General features: G+C 38.3%; 1 protein-coding gene across 1 annotated transcript; it reads left to right on the forward strand.

Moving 5' to 3' along the window:
* The first annotated feature begins 1,693 nt into the window (after positions 1-1,693).
* On the forward strand, positions 1,694-17,636 carry CALB1 (calbindin 1). The gene is made up of 10 exons (XM_041464447.1): positions 1,694-1,765; positions 6,374-6,448; positions 11,076-11,159; positions 11,245-11,301; positions 14,235-14,312; positions 16,586-16,641; positions 16,739-16,778; positions 16,866-16,919; positions 17,052-17,123; positions 17,523-17,636. The coding sequence occupies exons 1-10, from the start codon at positions 1,700-1,702 to the stop codon at positions 17,634-17,636; spliced, it is 696 nt and encodes a 231-aa protein (XP_041320381.1). The 5' UTR covers positions 1,694-1,699.
* The last annotated feature ends 259 nt before the right edge of the window (positions 17,637-17,895 follow it).

Genomic DNA, 17,895 nt, shown 5'->3' on the forward strand with positions numbered 1-17,895 from the left:
TGCCAGAAGGAGAGAGGGCTGCACATAACATGTGGAGAAACAGGAGAATGGAAAGATGGAAGGAATCAAGTATAAGGTCTCATGATTTCTTAATCACTATGTCCACATCTTGTTCCATAATGCATACAAGATTTCAGCCACCCAATCTACTGAAATCCCTCTCACAACTTGCAAGCCTTTAACTAAACATCCCACTCTCATCCTTGATGGGTTATCCATCCCCATTGGCATTGTGCTGTCTTCTGCATTATCCTGGGGTTTTTTTATGCTCATGCTATTTGTGAGTCTTAACATACTGTTGCCCTACTGTTAGTCATGCTGATCACTAAACACATGGAGATTTCTGGGTTTCCCAGCTGTTTGCATCTCTCATCTTTACTGTACTACCTACTGCATTTGCCACTGTCCTATCAACCAGTCATCCTGACCATCAAACCATCGTAACTCAGGGTAGTATCTGAAGGATACTGCTGAAAGGAGAAAGGCAGTTTCAGTGCTTCAGAGTATCCAGGTAGCCCTAATGACTAAAATTAATCATCCCAGAAGGGATTCAGTCAGAATTACCAGCAGAGCACCATGTTTCCCCACTGCAAGAGGAAGATTTTTATAGGCTGCTCTGTTCCCTTCCTCCAACTCACTGCTTATAAGAGAGCAAGCCTCCAAAGCCGGTCTATGAAAATGGAGCTCTTGCCCAGTCAGAGCAGACTGTGGTAGTGCCCCTCATGCCTCAGCACTGTTTCTATGCTGTCTCAATATGGGTATCTCAAGATCCCATTGTATCTCAGAAGGAACATCAGGTAAAGAGTTGCGGCTCTTCAGAGATCATCTCTCCGCAAAACTGTCTGCAGGTCTGGACTGGGGATGGACCAGCGAAAAACGAGCTCCTTGCAGCCCACATGGTGCCCCAAGCGTTGTTTTTTTGTTTTTGTTTTTTTTTGTTTTGTTTTTTTTTTCTTGTACCGGGACATCCTGAGATGCTGCAAGCCACGCTCCAATATTCAGGACCCTCTTCCACGTGGAAACCCCACGGCTAAACTGGGAGGCTGAGCTCCCCACGTCTCATGGGCATGCTCTCCACAGCAAGGGATGCGCAATAACTCCTGAGTGGGTCGTTCAGCGCTGCTCCCTCTGCTCGGGGCTCCTCGCTCGGCACCCACACACCCCTCCCACGTCGAGGGGTGTCGGTTCCCGAGGGCTCCGCCGCCGGGCCGGCCGCGGCCAAGGTGCCGCCGTCGGGAGACCCCGGCCCCCCCGCGCAGGGCGGGGAGGGCGCGCCGGGGCCCGCGGAGAGGGAGGGCAGCGCCGGGGGGAGTGGCCCGGCCGGGACGGCCTCATAAATAGCCCTCGGCGGGGCGGCGGCGGGAGGAGCCGTCGGAGCCGCCGCTGTCGTTCCGCGCCGGCCGCGGTCAGAGGCGAGTCAGGACCGCGGACAGGGGGCGAGGGGGGCGAGCCCGCGGGAGGCTGGGGGGACAGCAGCGCTGCCCGCCCGAAAGCGGCCCGGGCCGCGCCCGCCGCCCGCAGCCCCGCAGCCATCGGGAGCGGGGCCGGTGCCGGGAGAGGGGCGCGGGGAGCCGCTCTCTGCCGGGAGGGAGCAGCCGGGTCGGAGACGCCCCTGCCGGCGCTGGAGAACGGAGAGAGTTTGGAGGGAGCGGTGACGGCAGCCGTAACTCTTTCTGTTGTTCATTCAGGCAATGGGTTCATGGACGGGAAGGAGCTACAAAACTTCATCCAGGAGCTGCAGCAGGCACGGAAGAAGGCAGGCTTGGTAGGTTAATGTTTCGCCCCACTTTTCCGTCTTCTTCGGGAAAGAAGAGTTTTTCTTGAGCAAACTCCAGTGCCCCGGTTCCTTCTGTTCTCTCTTGCCATCCCGCGGTTCATGCACCTGCCGCAGCGGGCAAAGGGAAATAGCTTGGTTAGAAATGAGCAAGTTGCAAATCTGATAAATCGTCTGCTTTGGAAAGGTGAAACCAGGGTCCACCTCACTGATGAGCGGCTCCCGCTCGTACCTTGCAAGGCTACAAGCTGATACCTCTGACAGTGCTTAAAAAGAAAAGTCAAGAAATGTACGGATGCTGTTTTTTGTCTTGGATGGGACCTTATCCCATTGCAATTAATCTTATCTGATCGAGATATGTACTCATTAAAACTGGCGGGGAAAGTCGAGTCAGGACCGCGGACAGCGCCCCCCCCGCGCCGCCCCGCGCCCACCATGACGGCGGAGACCCACCTGCAGGGCGTGGAGATCTCGGCCGCCCAGTTCTTCGAGATCTGGCACCACTACGACTCCGACGGTGCCCCCCACACACCCACAAAAAAAAAAAAAAAAAAAAAAAAAAAAAGGACGAGGAAAAAGAGGAAGAGAAAACCCCATCACTTCAGGGTAGTTGGACCCTTAATTTCTTAATTTCGCACGTAATGGGCAGCACGGGCTGAAATGCGTTTCTGCCCCTTGGTGGTCACTAAATAGATCTGCAGATGACTCCTAAACACTTATTGCTTTCACCAGGAGTATGAGTACCAAATCCCGGCTGTTTAAATGGCTCAGAGAGACAGCAAAGTTTTTGACAGTGTTGTGAAAACACGTCTGTGTATGAGTTATTGAAACATTAATTATTAATTTCCTCCAAATTATACCCATGCAGTGGGGGAAAAGAAAAGGGAGAAATAAATAAATTAAAGATTCTATGTAAAAATACAGCCACTCTTAGCATCAAAGCCCAATATATAACTTAATGAAATCAGTCTAAATGAATCTATGCTAAAAGAATTCTGAAGAAACAGAAAAAAAAATAATTTAAGTTGATGTTGTGTGCTTGGAGAAAATAGATTAATACTTCCTAATAAGAATGCCTCCAAATTGAGAAATAGCTTTTCAATAATTAACTTTGCTTTGAAAGTTCTATATATTTTAGACCTAAATGCAGAAAAAAAATAGTTAATATGAACCTTAATTGTTTTTGTGGAAAATTGTATAATATAAATTGAATCAATACAAACTTTACACATATGAAAATCTGTCTCTCAGCAGTGCCTTTTATGTTACTGCAGTCTAGGTAGCAGTTAATTCTTGTAAGAGATGTTGGTGTAGGCTCTCATTTTCCTGAGTGTAAGTTCAAACTAAAATGAAAAATAAAATAAAGCAAAATTGAAGTTTAAAAGACCCCAAAACAAAACAGAAAATTGGGAAATCAGTGTGGGGGTTTTTTTGAAGGAAAAAGTCTTATTTTTTTTCACAGAAAAGATTAATCAACTTCAATACATTTCAAGTATTGCAACGGAACAAATCTCTCTTCTATGCTAAAGTGCAGGAAACTTAAGTATGCTCAGTTGAAAGAAGATATTAAAGCCTCTTTATATTTAGTATGAATGGCACTGTTAGTAGAAATGCTAATATATTATTGAGTAGTTGAAAATTGATTAGAAGCTCAAGGTAAAAAATATTTATAATTTTAAGGTCAGAATATTTTCTCTCTTGAAGCAAGTGTGCATCTCTAAAAAACATAGCCTACTCAAAGCAACACAGAAACCCTTGCAGGATTATTCTTATCTGCTAGAAATGTTATAATGTATGTGGGGTTTTTTTTAAATAACTCCTGCCGGTATCTGACACTGTATTCTACAAATGCTCAGATGTTTAAGTTTTTCTGTCCCGTTTCTCTGATTCAAACCTAGTTTTGGAGTGTTCTGCTGAAAAGAGCAATCTACAGTAGCAAAACCAAATTCAGCACCTGGTCTGTGGGCTCTGGAGTATGGCTATATGTCATCTTAGATTTCAAATCTAACCTGGTTCTTGCATTTGAAGGCTCATTTGCTAAACAAGCATCTCATTAGTTCATTTCTTGTCTCATGGGATACTAATTCAGTATCTTTGAATATCTGTTCTTTTGCCAGGAGGGACACATTGAGAAACTAGTGTAGGTTATATGTAATTTCCCTGTCTGTCCTTCTTTTAACACCCCAAAGCTTCTTTGTCATCATTAACTTCTGCATTTCAGGTCGCTCTTCTGCTCACTATATTTGAAATATTCAATTATGCATTCTCCATAGCTGGATTTTACATCAGTCATGCCATATGCATTAAAGAATCACATTGATGCTGTCATTGAATAGAATGGTTTAATATTTCCCAATATTCTTCCCAACTACAGAACTGTTCTAATTATGTTCTGATTCTAATCCTTGCATTAATCCACTCAGTAAGCCTGTACTTTCACAGCTGCTTTTTCTCAGACAGAGAGGTAGCACGCAGCTTGATTCAGGCTAGCCCCCCTGGAAGGGGGGAATGTCTACTCAGAAGGTTTAGTGCTTGAGCTTTGGAAACATGAGGCCTTTTTGTTTCATACATTATGGTAGATACTGGTTGACCAGGTATAACTTCAGCCATGCTAAAACTCTTTTTCAAAGATAAAAGCTACAAAAGTGTGTAAACATAGTTTCTGTTTATTGTGACCCACATTTATGCAATACATTCTCTTTTTGGGAGTGCCAATTGCCAAAAGAAACCCTGGGGTATAAGTGACCAGTGCAGAGGTTGATAAAGTGCCAATTGGTGGGTCTTGTCTGACTATTCCAGATCAATTTCTCACTTTCCCTGCCTGTATAGATAACGACAACACTTCTCCACAGAAGTATGTTATTTATGAGTACAATTATGTGAGCATTTCTGTAGTGCCAATTATCCTTACATTGTCAAATCATATCAGAAAAAGCTAATTTTTTCCACTTGTTGGAAAAATATCTTTTCTGAGGTGTCTGACTAAGGCGTGAAGGGCTAGTTTCTTAATTTCAAAAATTGAGCACTGCATCTCTATCAGGTTTAGGACTAGTCTTGGTTAAATTTAGGCAATTTTTTGGTCAAAAATATTTATTTGAATAACATAACTCAAATAACTCTTCAAGCAACTCATGAGCAGGTTAAGTGAGCACCAAAAAACTCACCATAATTTCTGAATAATGAACTAGAGGATAAGTTTCCTGGTTTGTTTAACCTGTAATCAACTGTGCCTCCTTCAATGGATGGACATTGTCCGGCACTGCAGAGCTGCTATTAGAAAGATTAGTAAAATATTTAATCAGGACTAATTAAAATCCAAGTGTCTAATTCTCCATTCTATCTGCTAAGCAAACTTGTCCCCACTTTGGGATCATTAGATGAAAGGTGACTTTGAAGTCCATTGTATTAATAACCACATCTCTAATTAAAGCCACGGCAAATTACTAACTTGCTATGGATGACTTTGACAGAAATAGGATACTAGGCCGTGACTGTATCAGCTACAAGGAACTGACATTTTAGTTAGCTTTGGCAGGTGAAATTTGGGACAAGCTACAACAGACTTTGTACAGCTGAGAGTCCCCGTGTCTCCAGTGAGAAAATCACTTAGGTCCTATATAATCAGATCTATTATAACAACTAAACCTTTAATTTCCAAAGTCTGATGTAACTTAATCTATAACTGTAGAATTGTCCATTGTTTCAATATAACTGTAACCCTATTCTTGCTGAATGGTTTCACTAGCTTCCACCTCTAAGAAATACAATGAAAATTAAAAGTTCAATCAGTATTGAAGGTTGATGACATCTCATATCAAAGAAAGACAGGTCAAGCTGAAGTGTGAAATCAAATCTATAGATATTTACCCCAGGCTGGCACTTCTTGCCGTAGCCTGGAATGAGAATAGTCTTTAGAGGACAAATGTATAGCAGAGACAGTAATTTATATGTACAATGATGGCTTTATTCTGTCAGATTTAAGGTACTACTTAAAGTTTTCTCCTGACTAAATCTCCCTTTCTACATTTAAGCAGTGACATTTTGACTCTGTTTCCATGATAACCAAATACTAAATAGTGAAAAATATGATATTGTGATGAGATTTTTAAGACTAAAATAGCATCCATTGTTCAGGAAAAATCCACTCAAAGACGTGGAAAGACTATTTTGGCATTCAGATGTATAATACTGAAATTTTCTCCTTATTTTGAAAGATTCTGCACTGGCTTCAAATTACTAATTTAAAAATGAAAACTGAGAAAATGGAGTAATAATTGCCTATAAACTTCACTGTCACCCTCTCAAACAAAGGAACTGTTAGACACATCTTCTAACACATCTGTCTTTACAATTTTTTAATTCTGTAAACTAAAATAGCATTCTAAGCATTTAGATGCCAATCATTCACGCCAGCTATAATATAATTCCCTATGAAGTAAAATGAAAAGAAAAATTAATTTAAACTTGATGAGTGTAGCTGCCATGTGTGAGTACTTCATTAAATGTGGTATATTATTTGGCATATAATAGATTATTCAAGTATGTTTATATATGTTTCTTGTATTTTAAAGTAATGATTCTATCATTGTAACTTTGTAGGATTTAACACCTGAAATGAAAGCTTTTGTGGACCAATACGGGAAATCTACTGATGGAAAAATAGGTATAGTTGAGGTAAGACAGTTACTTTGTAACTTTACTTGAAGAAAATACATTTAGCACAGAACAATGTGAGCATAATATGCCAATACTTAGGATTTATAGATACACAGAATATTTCTTCTTCACCCTTAAGATCTTTTTTTTTCGTTTCACTAATGAAACCTTTTCATTAACAACTAATGTATTCCTTACCACATTCCAGACATTTCACCACAACTCATTTAACTTTTCTCTCTTCATTCAGTGCAAATAAGCATCAATAGAAATTTAAGTTTTTTACAAAACAGAATAAAGGTCTATTTCAGAAATTTAAATTAAAAAGGTAATTTGATGAGAAGTAATGTGATGTAGTGCTACCTGTGATTTTGAGCTCATGCTCTGTCACCATTCCTAATAGTGCTGATAACATCTGAGTGAAGTTAATTGGGCAGTTACTGTATGTATTCTATTCTAAAAATGCCCAAATATGTAACCCAAGTAAGTCAGCATGTTAATCATGACTAGGAGTGAATTTCTTAGGATTTCCTTTCTTGAACTTTAACAGAACTGCAGGCAGAAAATTCTCACTTTCCTTACTCCCATTTTCTGAAGAGGCTGAAGATAACCAGCTTCTCCTCGTACAGCTGCTCAACAATTGTATAACTTAGACAACTTGATAGGAAGGGGGGAACCATTGTGTTTTCTCTGAATTTCATTCTTCAGCACTGTAATTCAAAAAGGAGAGTTTGTGAGGTTATAGGGTTACAGTTTGAGAAGTCACTTTTCTGAGCTTAAATCAATGACTCATTTATGCCACTCCGAGTGCAGTGACACTGCGGTTTTATTATTAAAATATACTGTATTTTTTTCCTGATAATAAAAAATTTGACCTAGAGAGCTAATTAAGAAACAGCTGGAAACAAGCCAGGCCTGCAAAATTTCTACAGTGACCAGCTTTGGTATCTAATTTTAAAACTGAGGACTGAATAGAATCTGTAGAAGTCAATAGAAAGTATCACTGCTGATACAATAGATCGTTTCAAGATACCTTTTTTCCTCTATCGTATGTCTGAATTTTATATACTTGTTTAAAGGCATATGTAATTATGACTAAACTACCACAGAAATGTGAACAATTTGTTACACTTGCAGCCACAATTGATTTTTGAAAGTGCATCTTTTAACAATACTTAGCATTGATCAAATAGCTTTGCATCTAGAAAGAAGCAGAGTTTATTTAGTACAACATCTCTTTTTGTTTTGGACTAACAAATGCTAATTTATTTGTTATTGAAGAATTTTATTTAAATTAGTCTTTTTGAATATCTGTGGAGCCAGCACTGATGCAAGAAGAATGTGTGAACAGTGCCTGAAAAAGACTGTGCTTCTTCACTCAGTAAAGATAACTGGAAGTTTTACCTTTCAAATTCTATTTCTGATTCTGATATTGACTTAATGAGGGACGATGAGCAAATCCAATAGGGTCTGATATGGCTCACCACCCCCAGTGAAGGGCCAAGCATGTTCAGCATTCACGGAAGCAGCTGAATAGTGATAGTATGGAGCTCAGTGACTGAAGGGACTTTCTCCCTTAATATAGCAGTTTCCAAACCCAATAGCTGTATTTTGTTTCCCTTACATCAGCATGAAGCTTGATTTGGAAACTGCTGATGGGACTCATGAAATAAATGTGTGGTACGTGCAGAGCAGTATGATATTAAAGTTGGTACTTGGACTTGACTCTCCTTCTTTATATTAAAAAAAATATTCAGTAATTCCAGATTGTTCCCATTTACATAGTACATCAAATAGTTTTTCTGAAAACTGTGTGAACGCTGTTCAAGAAAACTTATGTAAAGCCATTCAGATTCCCAGCCCTTAAAATGGACACCCAGCATTTGACAAAGAATGAATATGCCAGCCAATAATGAGTTTTCAGGAAAGGTCTGTTGACTGAGATAAAGAGGAGGCCAGGGTGGCTTCACAGAGGAAGAAGTGGATTTTCAGCTCAGATCAAGTGTTGATTCTGTCTTTGCAAGCACACTGCAGTTAGTTTGCTGGCTATTATCCAGTGTCCTCCAGCTAAAGGCAGAGCCTGACCTGCCCACTTTCTTTCCATTGTGTAAGAGACCTTTAATTCACCTTTTGTACTCATTGAGACCAATGCTTTTACTAAAATGTGGCTGTGAAACCCAAGGTTTCAAAACTCAGAGCTGCAGCAATTTCACATTCAAATTATTTGAAGATTACTGCTGCCAAAAAATCAACTACTTATTAGCCTAAAATATTCTTTGTACTCCCATGCTCTATTATGGGATTTTAAAAAGCAAATTCACTCTATCAGGTGAAAGGAATTTTAAATAGCATTAAATATCAACGGAATTTACTTAGAGAACAATGTCTAGAAAATAGTTCTGATATTGTTTTAGGTACTGAGAGTATTTTTTCTGCTAGGTAGCCTATAAAGACACACCTCAGCCTGCAGCTGACCAAAGAGAAGTCAAATCAGTCTCAGGCTTTGTAGGTGTCCTCTATTACTTGCGATCCAGAGATAACCAACATTCTCCATAAAAGCAGCAAAGCTCAAGGCTCACTAAACTACTATTACTGCCATACACAGACTTGCAGTGGTCTGCACTCTTACTCAAACATGCTCACAAAGCCCCCCTATGCTTATCCCCACAAAGAAGTGATCACTTAAAATAGCACCAGGTTTCCATCTTTCTTCTTGGTAGTGGTACAAAACTGGGACTGGGAATTTGAACCAGTTTCCACACAATCTACTCATCCCTTTAACACTGCGGAGTTTTCCACAAAAAGCAATTTAATGCTTTCCCCTGAGACTTACAAAGGGTGAGAGGTATAGCTTAAAATAAGGTAATTTTCTTTCAGAGGTAATGCCTCAATTACAGTTTTATACTCCTAATAAGCTGTTAATGATCCTTTGGACAGTTACTATTTTATGGTGCCCTTGCAAAATTCACAGGAATTGGCTATGTCATTGAACGACATCTTATTTATATTTTCCACACAAGCAAATACTTTCCCATTGTTATAATCAGTCACTTCACTCAAACTGTCATTTTTTTTCCTGAATAGTTCTTCCATTCAACATTTGCTGTTAAATAGGAGCATACTCTAAAAATCAAAGCTTTTCTGTCATGAGAGAAATAAAGACATTTTTTCATAAATCAGGACTGAGTTACACACATTTAGCTATTGCATACACATAAATATATACTCACCCATACGTGTATATTCTGTTTATAATGGAGTAGGTTTTGAAAGCTGCTGACAAAAACGCATTTCTTGGGTTGATTTTGATTTCATGTTCAGCCACTTAGCAGAAGCACTCAGAAGGCTCTGATGGGCCTGACAGCCTGTCATCAGCTGCACCATTTCTGTAAGGAGAGTGCTCTGATGTGTCTTTTCAGCTGTACCAACACTAAAAGAATTTAACTGGTTCCTTGCACATATGATTTTAGAGAAACAAGAGATATGTCTCCATAACTTTGTTGTGTCTGTGAGGTGAGAGCTGAAGTCACTTATAGCTCTGCTGGTTCCCAATAAAAAAGCCTCAGCAATTAGGCAATAGCACTGAAATAGGCAGAACAAAAGATTTGAGGGTGTGAAATGAAGGCAGAAAAACAAAAATTTGAATTAAAATTTTAAGATGGGACTCCAGAAAGTCTGCAGATGTCATTTTACATAAAATAATGCAGCCTAAGAAATCTGTCTTTCTCCATTTTCTCCATAGTAAGCACAGCTGGTCTATTCTTCAAGTAAAAAGTTTTTTTTTTTATTCAAAACATATTTCATACATTTTGAGGACAGAAAAAAATTGGGCTTTTGTTAAAAACAAATCATGAATTTACATTAAATTATACAGCATACTTTCCATCTTCTACATTTGTCACTTGCCAAAATTGAGTTATAGTAAATGAACATTTTCAATAATCAGTACAATAATGTCTGATTTTAAAAAAAGCCTTTTGTAGAGGCATTGGAAGAACCATCCCTGGTTTTGCAGGGCTAAAAGCCCTCTTGATTTCTTTCTGGTATTTATAGCTCTTTTTGAACATATCTCTGTGACTGACAAATGAGAACTGCCATCCCTTACCCTCCCTATTTTCTGGGTTTTTTTCTCTTGGCTTTTCCTTATATTTAACCATTTCCATTACACATATGTTCTTCATGTCAGTGTTCCTTTCTTTCTTACTCTTCCTTGGTATCTGAGTAGTCTATATTTCTGTTTTCTAATTCATAGTCCTTCACATTTATCCTCTGTGAATCCTTGTGTTATGCTTTCCCTTCATGCTGATTCAATGGATTTTAATACAGATTCTAATTCTGCATGGGTGAATCTTTTCCCCCTTTCCCCAGCTCCCCTTTTAGTAAAGTGCTACCTCACTCCCTTCTCTCAGACCTCAAGTGCTGTTTGACCTTGATGACTATGACAAAGCTGCAAGCCAGAAGCCTTTCAGAGGCATCTTCCAAACACTTCAGCTAGCAGGATGAAGCTTCCAAGTGGCCACAATACGGCAGCAGCAGTATGAGCACAAAGAATTCCACACATTTTAAAAAAATCTTCATGCTCCATTACAGGCTCAGCTGGCCTGATGAACAGCCAAAATTTAATTTTTCTTAAATTCTCTTGCAGCTTGCTCAGGTATTGCCAACGGAAGAGAATTTCCTGTTGTTCTTCAGATGCCAGCAGCTAAAGTCAAGTGAAGATTTCATGCAGGTACAGTATGAAAAGTTGTCTGTTACAAAATCATCAAAGACCTGCTTGCCATAAACATATTAAAACATTCACATTCTGATTGCAGACATGGAGGAAATATGACAGTGACCACAGTGGCTTCATTGATTCTGAGGAACTTAAGGTAAACCAGTATCTATGAGCATGCACAATATGAGAACAGGTGTTGGATTACAGCTTGTGCAGCTATCTCTTTCTTCAGATATCCACCTGTGCATGTTTTTGCATTTCAGACATGACAAAAAATGCAGTACAATTAGCTGATGTTTTTATCGCCAGTAAATTATTTAAAGTGAAACTCTAATCTGATCAATGTTTTTTTAAGCCATGTTTTAATTCAGGTCAGTGTTGGTATCAAGTGACTTAGGGTACCAGGTAGCTTAGAAGTGAGAAAGATTAAGAAAGCAAGATGAGTCACTGACAGCTATGTTGGTTATTTTTTTGGCCTCTTAGGGAAAAGTGCTGCTTTCTTGTGTTTTTTCTTGAGAGCATCACTACTATTAATCACTATCCTGCTGGACAGTTGATGCTGTCTCAAGTACCATGTAACCCTATGACTTCCTAACTCTAACACTGCTAGACTAACACAAATGGAATTGTGCTGCCTCTGCTTGGTTAACCTAGTAGGATTTTGCTATCAGCTTTAATATGCACAAATAAGAGCAGAATCAAGGTTACCCCATTGGCCATCTCAGCCTTGCACAGTTAAGAAATCTTGAAACAAGAGTGATTTTATTTCCCTAGTCATTCAACCAATACCAATTTGTCAATGCTGAGTTAGTGTCACAGAATCACAGGGTGGTTGTTGGGAATGTCAGGATGTCAACCTCTGGTCCAACCCCTCTGCTTAAGCAATACCACCCAGAGCCAGTTGCTCAGGACCTTTTTCAGATGGCCTTTGCACGTTGCCAAGAATGAAGACTCTACAGCCTCCATGGGCAACCTATGCCAGTGCTGTGGCATCCTTGCAGTGAAAATGTGTTTCCTGATGCTCAGAGAGAACATTTTGTGTTTCACTTTGTGACTATTGCCTCTGGTCCTGTCAGTAGCCTAGCTCCATCCTCTTTTCACCCTCCCTTGAAGTATTTCTATGCTTTGATCATGTTCTCCTGAAGCTCCTCTTCTCCAAGCTTAAGCATCCCAATTCTCTCTGCCTTTCCTCATAGCAGAGATGCTCATATACAACAGCTTTCTGAGGAAAAAGATGCCATTTTCCACAGTCCAACTGCATTTGATTCATTATTGTAGCTTTACATTAAAAGGAATCAAAGCAATTCATAGCAAGAGAACTATCTGTGTTTATCCAGCTAATTTGGACTATTTTCTCCATATGTGGTATAAAGAAGAGTGATGTAAGTTTTAAATAAAGCACCAGGAGATCAAACTGTTCAAAATCTTTCCTGTTCTTCTGCTCAGAAAAGAAATCCATGACAGAAAAAAATCACATCTTTTTTTTCCTTTTCCCTTTCTCTTTTGAGTTTGATATCTGTGTGACATTTGCTGAGGATCTAAGCTTAGGGTAACCCTCAGGCAGACAAGCCCATTCTTCTGCTGACTGGTTGCACCAGGCCAGTGTTTTTAAAGTTCCAGGATCAGGAAAAGGTAGCACTTGAGAACTCTCCAGCTGTTAGATGATGCCTGCTGACTGCTATATTTCAAAATAGATTTTAAAAGGCAGGGTTGATTGAGGGCCAGCTGAAGAATGAAGAAATTTTAACTGAGTCTCTAATGGTTCGTCTCTCTTGTGATGTGACGTTTCGTTTGCCTCAGAAAAATAGGTCATTTTAACACTGAAAATAAGACAATAATGTCCAGTTTTATTTTTAGATCAGTGTTTCTTGGCAAGCCCAAACATTTTTAAGCATTTGCTATGGGAGGAGTACACCCACTTACAACTTTGTATGTGAAATTTAAGCTGGAAGTCAAGAAAACTTTCTAACAATAGTAATGGCAGTAGAATATGTTGTCTAAGGGGGAGGCAGACTCTTCATCACTGCCTGTATTTAGGAAAGGTTTGGCAATAGCTCAGATCAGAGACTAATTCAGGAAGTTTAGATAGATAGAATCTTTCTTGAGACATGGACTGAACAGCTTTTTAATTTCCCTTCCAGTTCTATTTTCCACTGAAGCACACAAGATTAAACAGGCTTCTGTAACATCCATTCACAACATTTCAGTCATGTTCTTCATTATACAAGCTACCAGGAAGGGCCTCCAGCCTGGAGGGGGCCAGGCTAAAATACCACTATTGACATGGCTGCATTCAGGTCCAGGAATACAGTATATTTTCTTACAAGCTCTTCCATTTTCTGTCTTGAAATGTGGCCAAAAATTCTGCAAGGATAATGACACTCCAGCTGATGACAGGAATTAGGTCTTGTAATGCCCTTGCTTTACAATTTGGTATCTTCCTTTTTTTGAATGTCACAGATCTAGTAAAGAAATTTAAAACATGGAGTGGGTGAAAACCATCTTATCTTTTAAAGTAAAAATGGCTGGTGTTTCAAGTCATGTGACATCAAATTCTCATTCAAAACTGCAGTGAAATTGGCTGCACACATGTAAAATACAAAGTAGGAAGAAGCAACGTTCACTTCTAGCTTCAGGTAATGCCATAGGCAAGGACAAAACTCAATTAATCATTGATCCTTTCTGTAAAATTGTTCAGATGCTGCAAGAAGTGATTAGGCATACAAGTTTTCAAGGAGACCCAAGGTTAATTAGTTTAGTTTACTGATAGTGCACATTAAGAAGCAGTATACTGGAAAGCCAAACTTTTTTCCAAATTCACAATACAACAAATGGCATGCAATGCAGTAAGTTTTATTAGTTACTTTTTCCAAATAAAATGCAATATACTTGAACTTACCAAAAGAAGCATATACTCTTAGCTGTTAATAACATTTTTTCCCTACCTATTTGGAACTTCAGTAGTAAATACTAAAGTGGAAGTAAAATAATATTTCCCACTACTTTAATCTGAAGTTAGCAAAGTCAGTTAGCAAACATTTTATACTGTAGATAAAAATTCTCCTATTACTCTATTTATTTTAACAGAGCTTCTTGAAAGACTTGTTACAGAAAGCAAATAAGCAGATTGAAGATTCAAAGCTAACGGAATACACAGAAATAATGGTAAGTTTATTTAAAGGCATAATGGGTTAATGGGAAGTTACTCAGTAACTGCCATAATGGGTTAGTGGGCAGTACTGCTCAAAAAAGGAAAGTCCAGGAATTTTTAATCTTCTTGGTATTTATATAACATTATGCCATGCCATTGTATTTTCCCTGTTTTGCTCCCTTGTGCTGCTAGCTGTAAACCAAAGTCCTCACATTTCATAGCAGCAAAATTGTTCTTGACATAATTATGTTGTTTAGATCAAATTAATTTGGAGTTACTTTCTATATTTTGCTGTCTTTTAATGCGTGTTTGTCTCTTGTCTTAAAAGATATCAGTGCATCGTGGCTTCCTTAGATTTACAAATACCTCACACTTTCTTTCTCCCCTTGCTTCAAGGAAGATAATTGATATTTTAGATAAACACTATAGCAAAACTCTTGCTTCCTTGGTCATGCCATTCTTTGAACAATCCATCCATCCCACTGCTATGGCAGTCCATGGTTAGGACCAGTAGTGGCTTCTGTATGGGCTTTTCAAGAATAAAAGACAGAATTCTGGTCTTCAGGAAATGTATAAATCTACATTTTTTGTTTTACCAGCTTGTTTTCATCCTAAAATACTTGTAACAATCAAAAATGTTCTAAGGAGATGCACGAGGCCACCAAACTGGCTTAAGATTGGCTGAACAAAACTTGTGTTTCTCCTGGAAAAAGTCTGCTGGTTCTTTGTACCAGTATAAACCATTTACACAGAATTGTCACTGTTCATTGACTGCTCAAAATAACATTTTCATTCAGGGAGCTTTTTGACCTCCATCCTAAAGTGTGCTATAAGTTCTGGCCTCTGCAGAGACACATATTGACAAAGAATTTAGTTAAAAGAGAAAAAAATAAGCCCAACCCTCCAATAATCTCTGCAGAAAACAGAAGGATAATAAAAAACACACAGTCCTGAGCAGCTGCTGGCAGGCAGAGCCAGCCACTAACAACTCATCAAAATACAGAATAAGTTCACTTCACAGCTGCCTCTGCTTACCTCCCTCAAATGCAAATCTGTTTTCCTGGGAAATGCACACAAGGCAGATGCTTTTATACAAAGGAAGGAAGTGTTAAAAGGAACCATGGTGTTGTGTAGAAATAAATGTTCATAGAATTGGTCACTTTTTTCTGGTATCCTTTGTCATTTATTTTGTATTAACAAAGTGAAATTAGGCCTTTTTTTCATTGCATTACATTAGCTCCCTCTTTAAAAGGATATATGTCAATGTAGATGTATCAGTACAGGATGTTGCTTTTCCTCTTATCTATAAATTACATCTAAAATTACTGGGATTGCAGGTGATGGGATGGAGTGTGGGTGGTGGTGTTTTCAATACAATATTTTCTAGTCTGCTGCTTTTGTGACTCTTTTATTACACAGTAAGTGCAATATAATGTTCAAAAGTAGAAAAATGGAACTATACAGACAAATACTGGAAGAGAAAGTCCTATGCAGGAACAATATCTTCATCTACTTCTAACAGCTATTATAAACTGTTTGTGCTTCTCAAGTGGCAGGAACTCATTCTTTCAAGGCCTTAAAGGAAGACAGTTTAATAGTACAGCTATTGAAAATTATTAAAAATAATAACAACTTATTTTGTGGAATTATATTAACACCGTTATTATTATAATTTAATTATGCTTATTTGGAAAGATTTATTTTCCCATTTTCATACCATCAATAAAATAGGATCATCTGCAACATCTGTTCACTTTTTTTTTTAATATTTCACAGTAAAAAAATATTGTCTCTACTTAAATAGTTAGACCTATTCAATTGAATGAAATGTCTACTGTTTTCTGTCTTCAGAACTGAATGCCTTGGATTCTGTTGCACTTAACCCAGCAGTTTTTCACCTTTATGAATAGAGAATAATGGTTCTATTACCCAATCATGACATGAAGTCAAAAGTAAAATGTTATCACATCAACACTCCTCTCATTTATAAATAATAACATGCACATTTCTCATACAGGACATTCATTCAGCAGTGTAGGCAGGCTAAGACCTACCTTACCACAGGTTAATCAGAATTGCTCAGCTGGTTTCTTATCAAGATTTTGCAGTAGAATTAATTACTATAAATTACTTAGTCAGTACTTAAAATAAACGTATTACACAGCAAATGTGACCCGGGGACATCATGTCAGGACAAAGTTAATTGGATTTAAGTTTTCCAAATAAGTGTTTTCCTCATTAGGTTGATTAATTTTGATTGATATATTAAATATATATATTCTTTCAGCTCAGGATGTTTGATGCAAACAATGATGGAAAGTTGGAGCTTACTGAACTGGCCAGGTATGTCTTCTGTTTCTTTTCACAACAAATATCATATACCAAGTGCTGTAATGGGAACAGTTAAATATTTTGACCTTTGGTTTTTTTCTCTCCAAAGACTGCTCCCTGTACAGGAAAATTTTCTTATTAAATTTCAGGTATGAATATTCACATTATTCAGGTAACCTATTACTATCACACATAACTGGTGTCATTAATGGGTTTGTTTTCCTTTTGGCATTTAGGGTGTCAAAATGTGTGCAAAAGAATTCAATAATGCCTTTGAGATGTATGATCAAGTAAGTCTTTAAAAAATGCTTTGATAATTGGTGTAGTTTATTGGCACTTGTTTTCTGAATTTGTGAAGAACTAGCCATAACCTCTGGAACTAAAAATAATTTTTTTAACTTATCTTTAATGGTATTTTTTAGGATGGCAATGGCTATATAGATGAAAATGAACTTGATGCCCTACTGAAGGATCTCTGTGAAAAGAACAAAAAGGTAATCCTAGAGGGCTTCTTTCCCCTTAGAGATTAGATTTAATTTGGATTTTAAGGACGCTTTAATCCACCCTAATAAGATAAATATAGAGCTTCTAAGTAATAATTCCTGAAGTCAAAGTACAACTAAAAATTGTGGTGGGAATAATAGCAGTGTAAATCCTGAACTGGGGAAGTTACAGTGTCAAGAGCTTGCTTGCTTCTGAGACACCAGCTAGCAGCAAGCTAACATGGCTATCATACAATGGATAACATGCAAATCTATGAAAACATTTTAGTGTCTTACTGTTGGACAGGCTGGGAATACCTGGGATTTTTTCTCATTTCCTGCCATTGGAAGTAAACTTGTTCATGCCGATAACTAAACAGAATTATAAAGCATCATCTGTTCTTTAAATAGGAATTAGACATTACCAACCTTGCAACATACAAGAAAAGCATCATGGCCTTGTCTGATGGAGGAAAGCTTTACCGAGCAGAATTGGCTCTTATTCTCTGTGCTGAGGAAAACTAGAGCTCTTCTATCATGTCCACTTAACTAGTGATGTACTCTACACAATAACTGTGCACTGTAAGGGAGTAGGCTGTATTTTTAAACTGCATATAGAAAATTAGCCAGGATGTGTGGCACATTCCTTTCAGTTTGTTTCTATACTGTTTGTAATGTACAGTTTTTGTAACAAAGATTGATAAAGAGAATGTCAGTGTTTGGGCCAGTCTGTATATTCAAAAAGAAACTACATATGTCAGGGTTGGTTTTGGTTGGGTTTTTG

Source organism: Pyrgilauda ruficollis, unplaced genomic scaffold (genome assembly GCF_017590135.1).
Source record: "Pyrgilauda ruficollis isolate IOZ18807 unplaced genomic scaffold, ASM1759013v1 scaffold18, whole genome shotgun sequence".
NCBI lineage: Eukaryota > Metazoa > Chordata > Aves > Passeriformes > Passeridae > Pyrgilauda > Pyrgilauda ruficollis.

Coding starts and splice junctions, on each gene's coding strand:
- CALB1 (XM_041464447.1), top strand. CDS start 1,700: ATGGACGGGAAGGAGCTACAAAACTTCATCCAGGAGCTGCAGCAGGCA. Junction 11,160..11,244: donor CAAGTGAAGATTTCATGCAG/GTACAGTATGAA, acceptor TTCTGATTGCAG/ACATGGAGGAAATATGACAG. Junction 14,313..16,585: donor CGGAATACACAGAAATAATG/GTAAGTTTATTT, acceptor ATATTCTTTCAG/CTCAGGATGTTTGATGCAAA.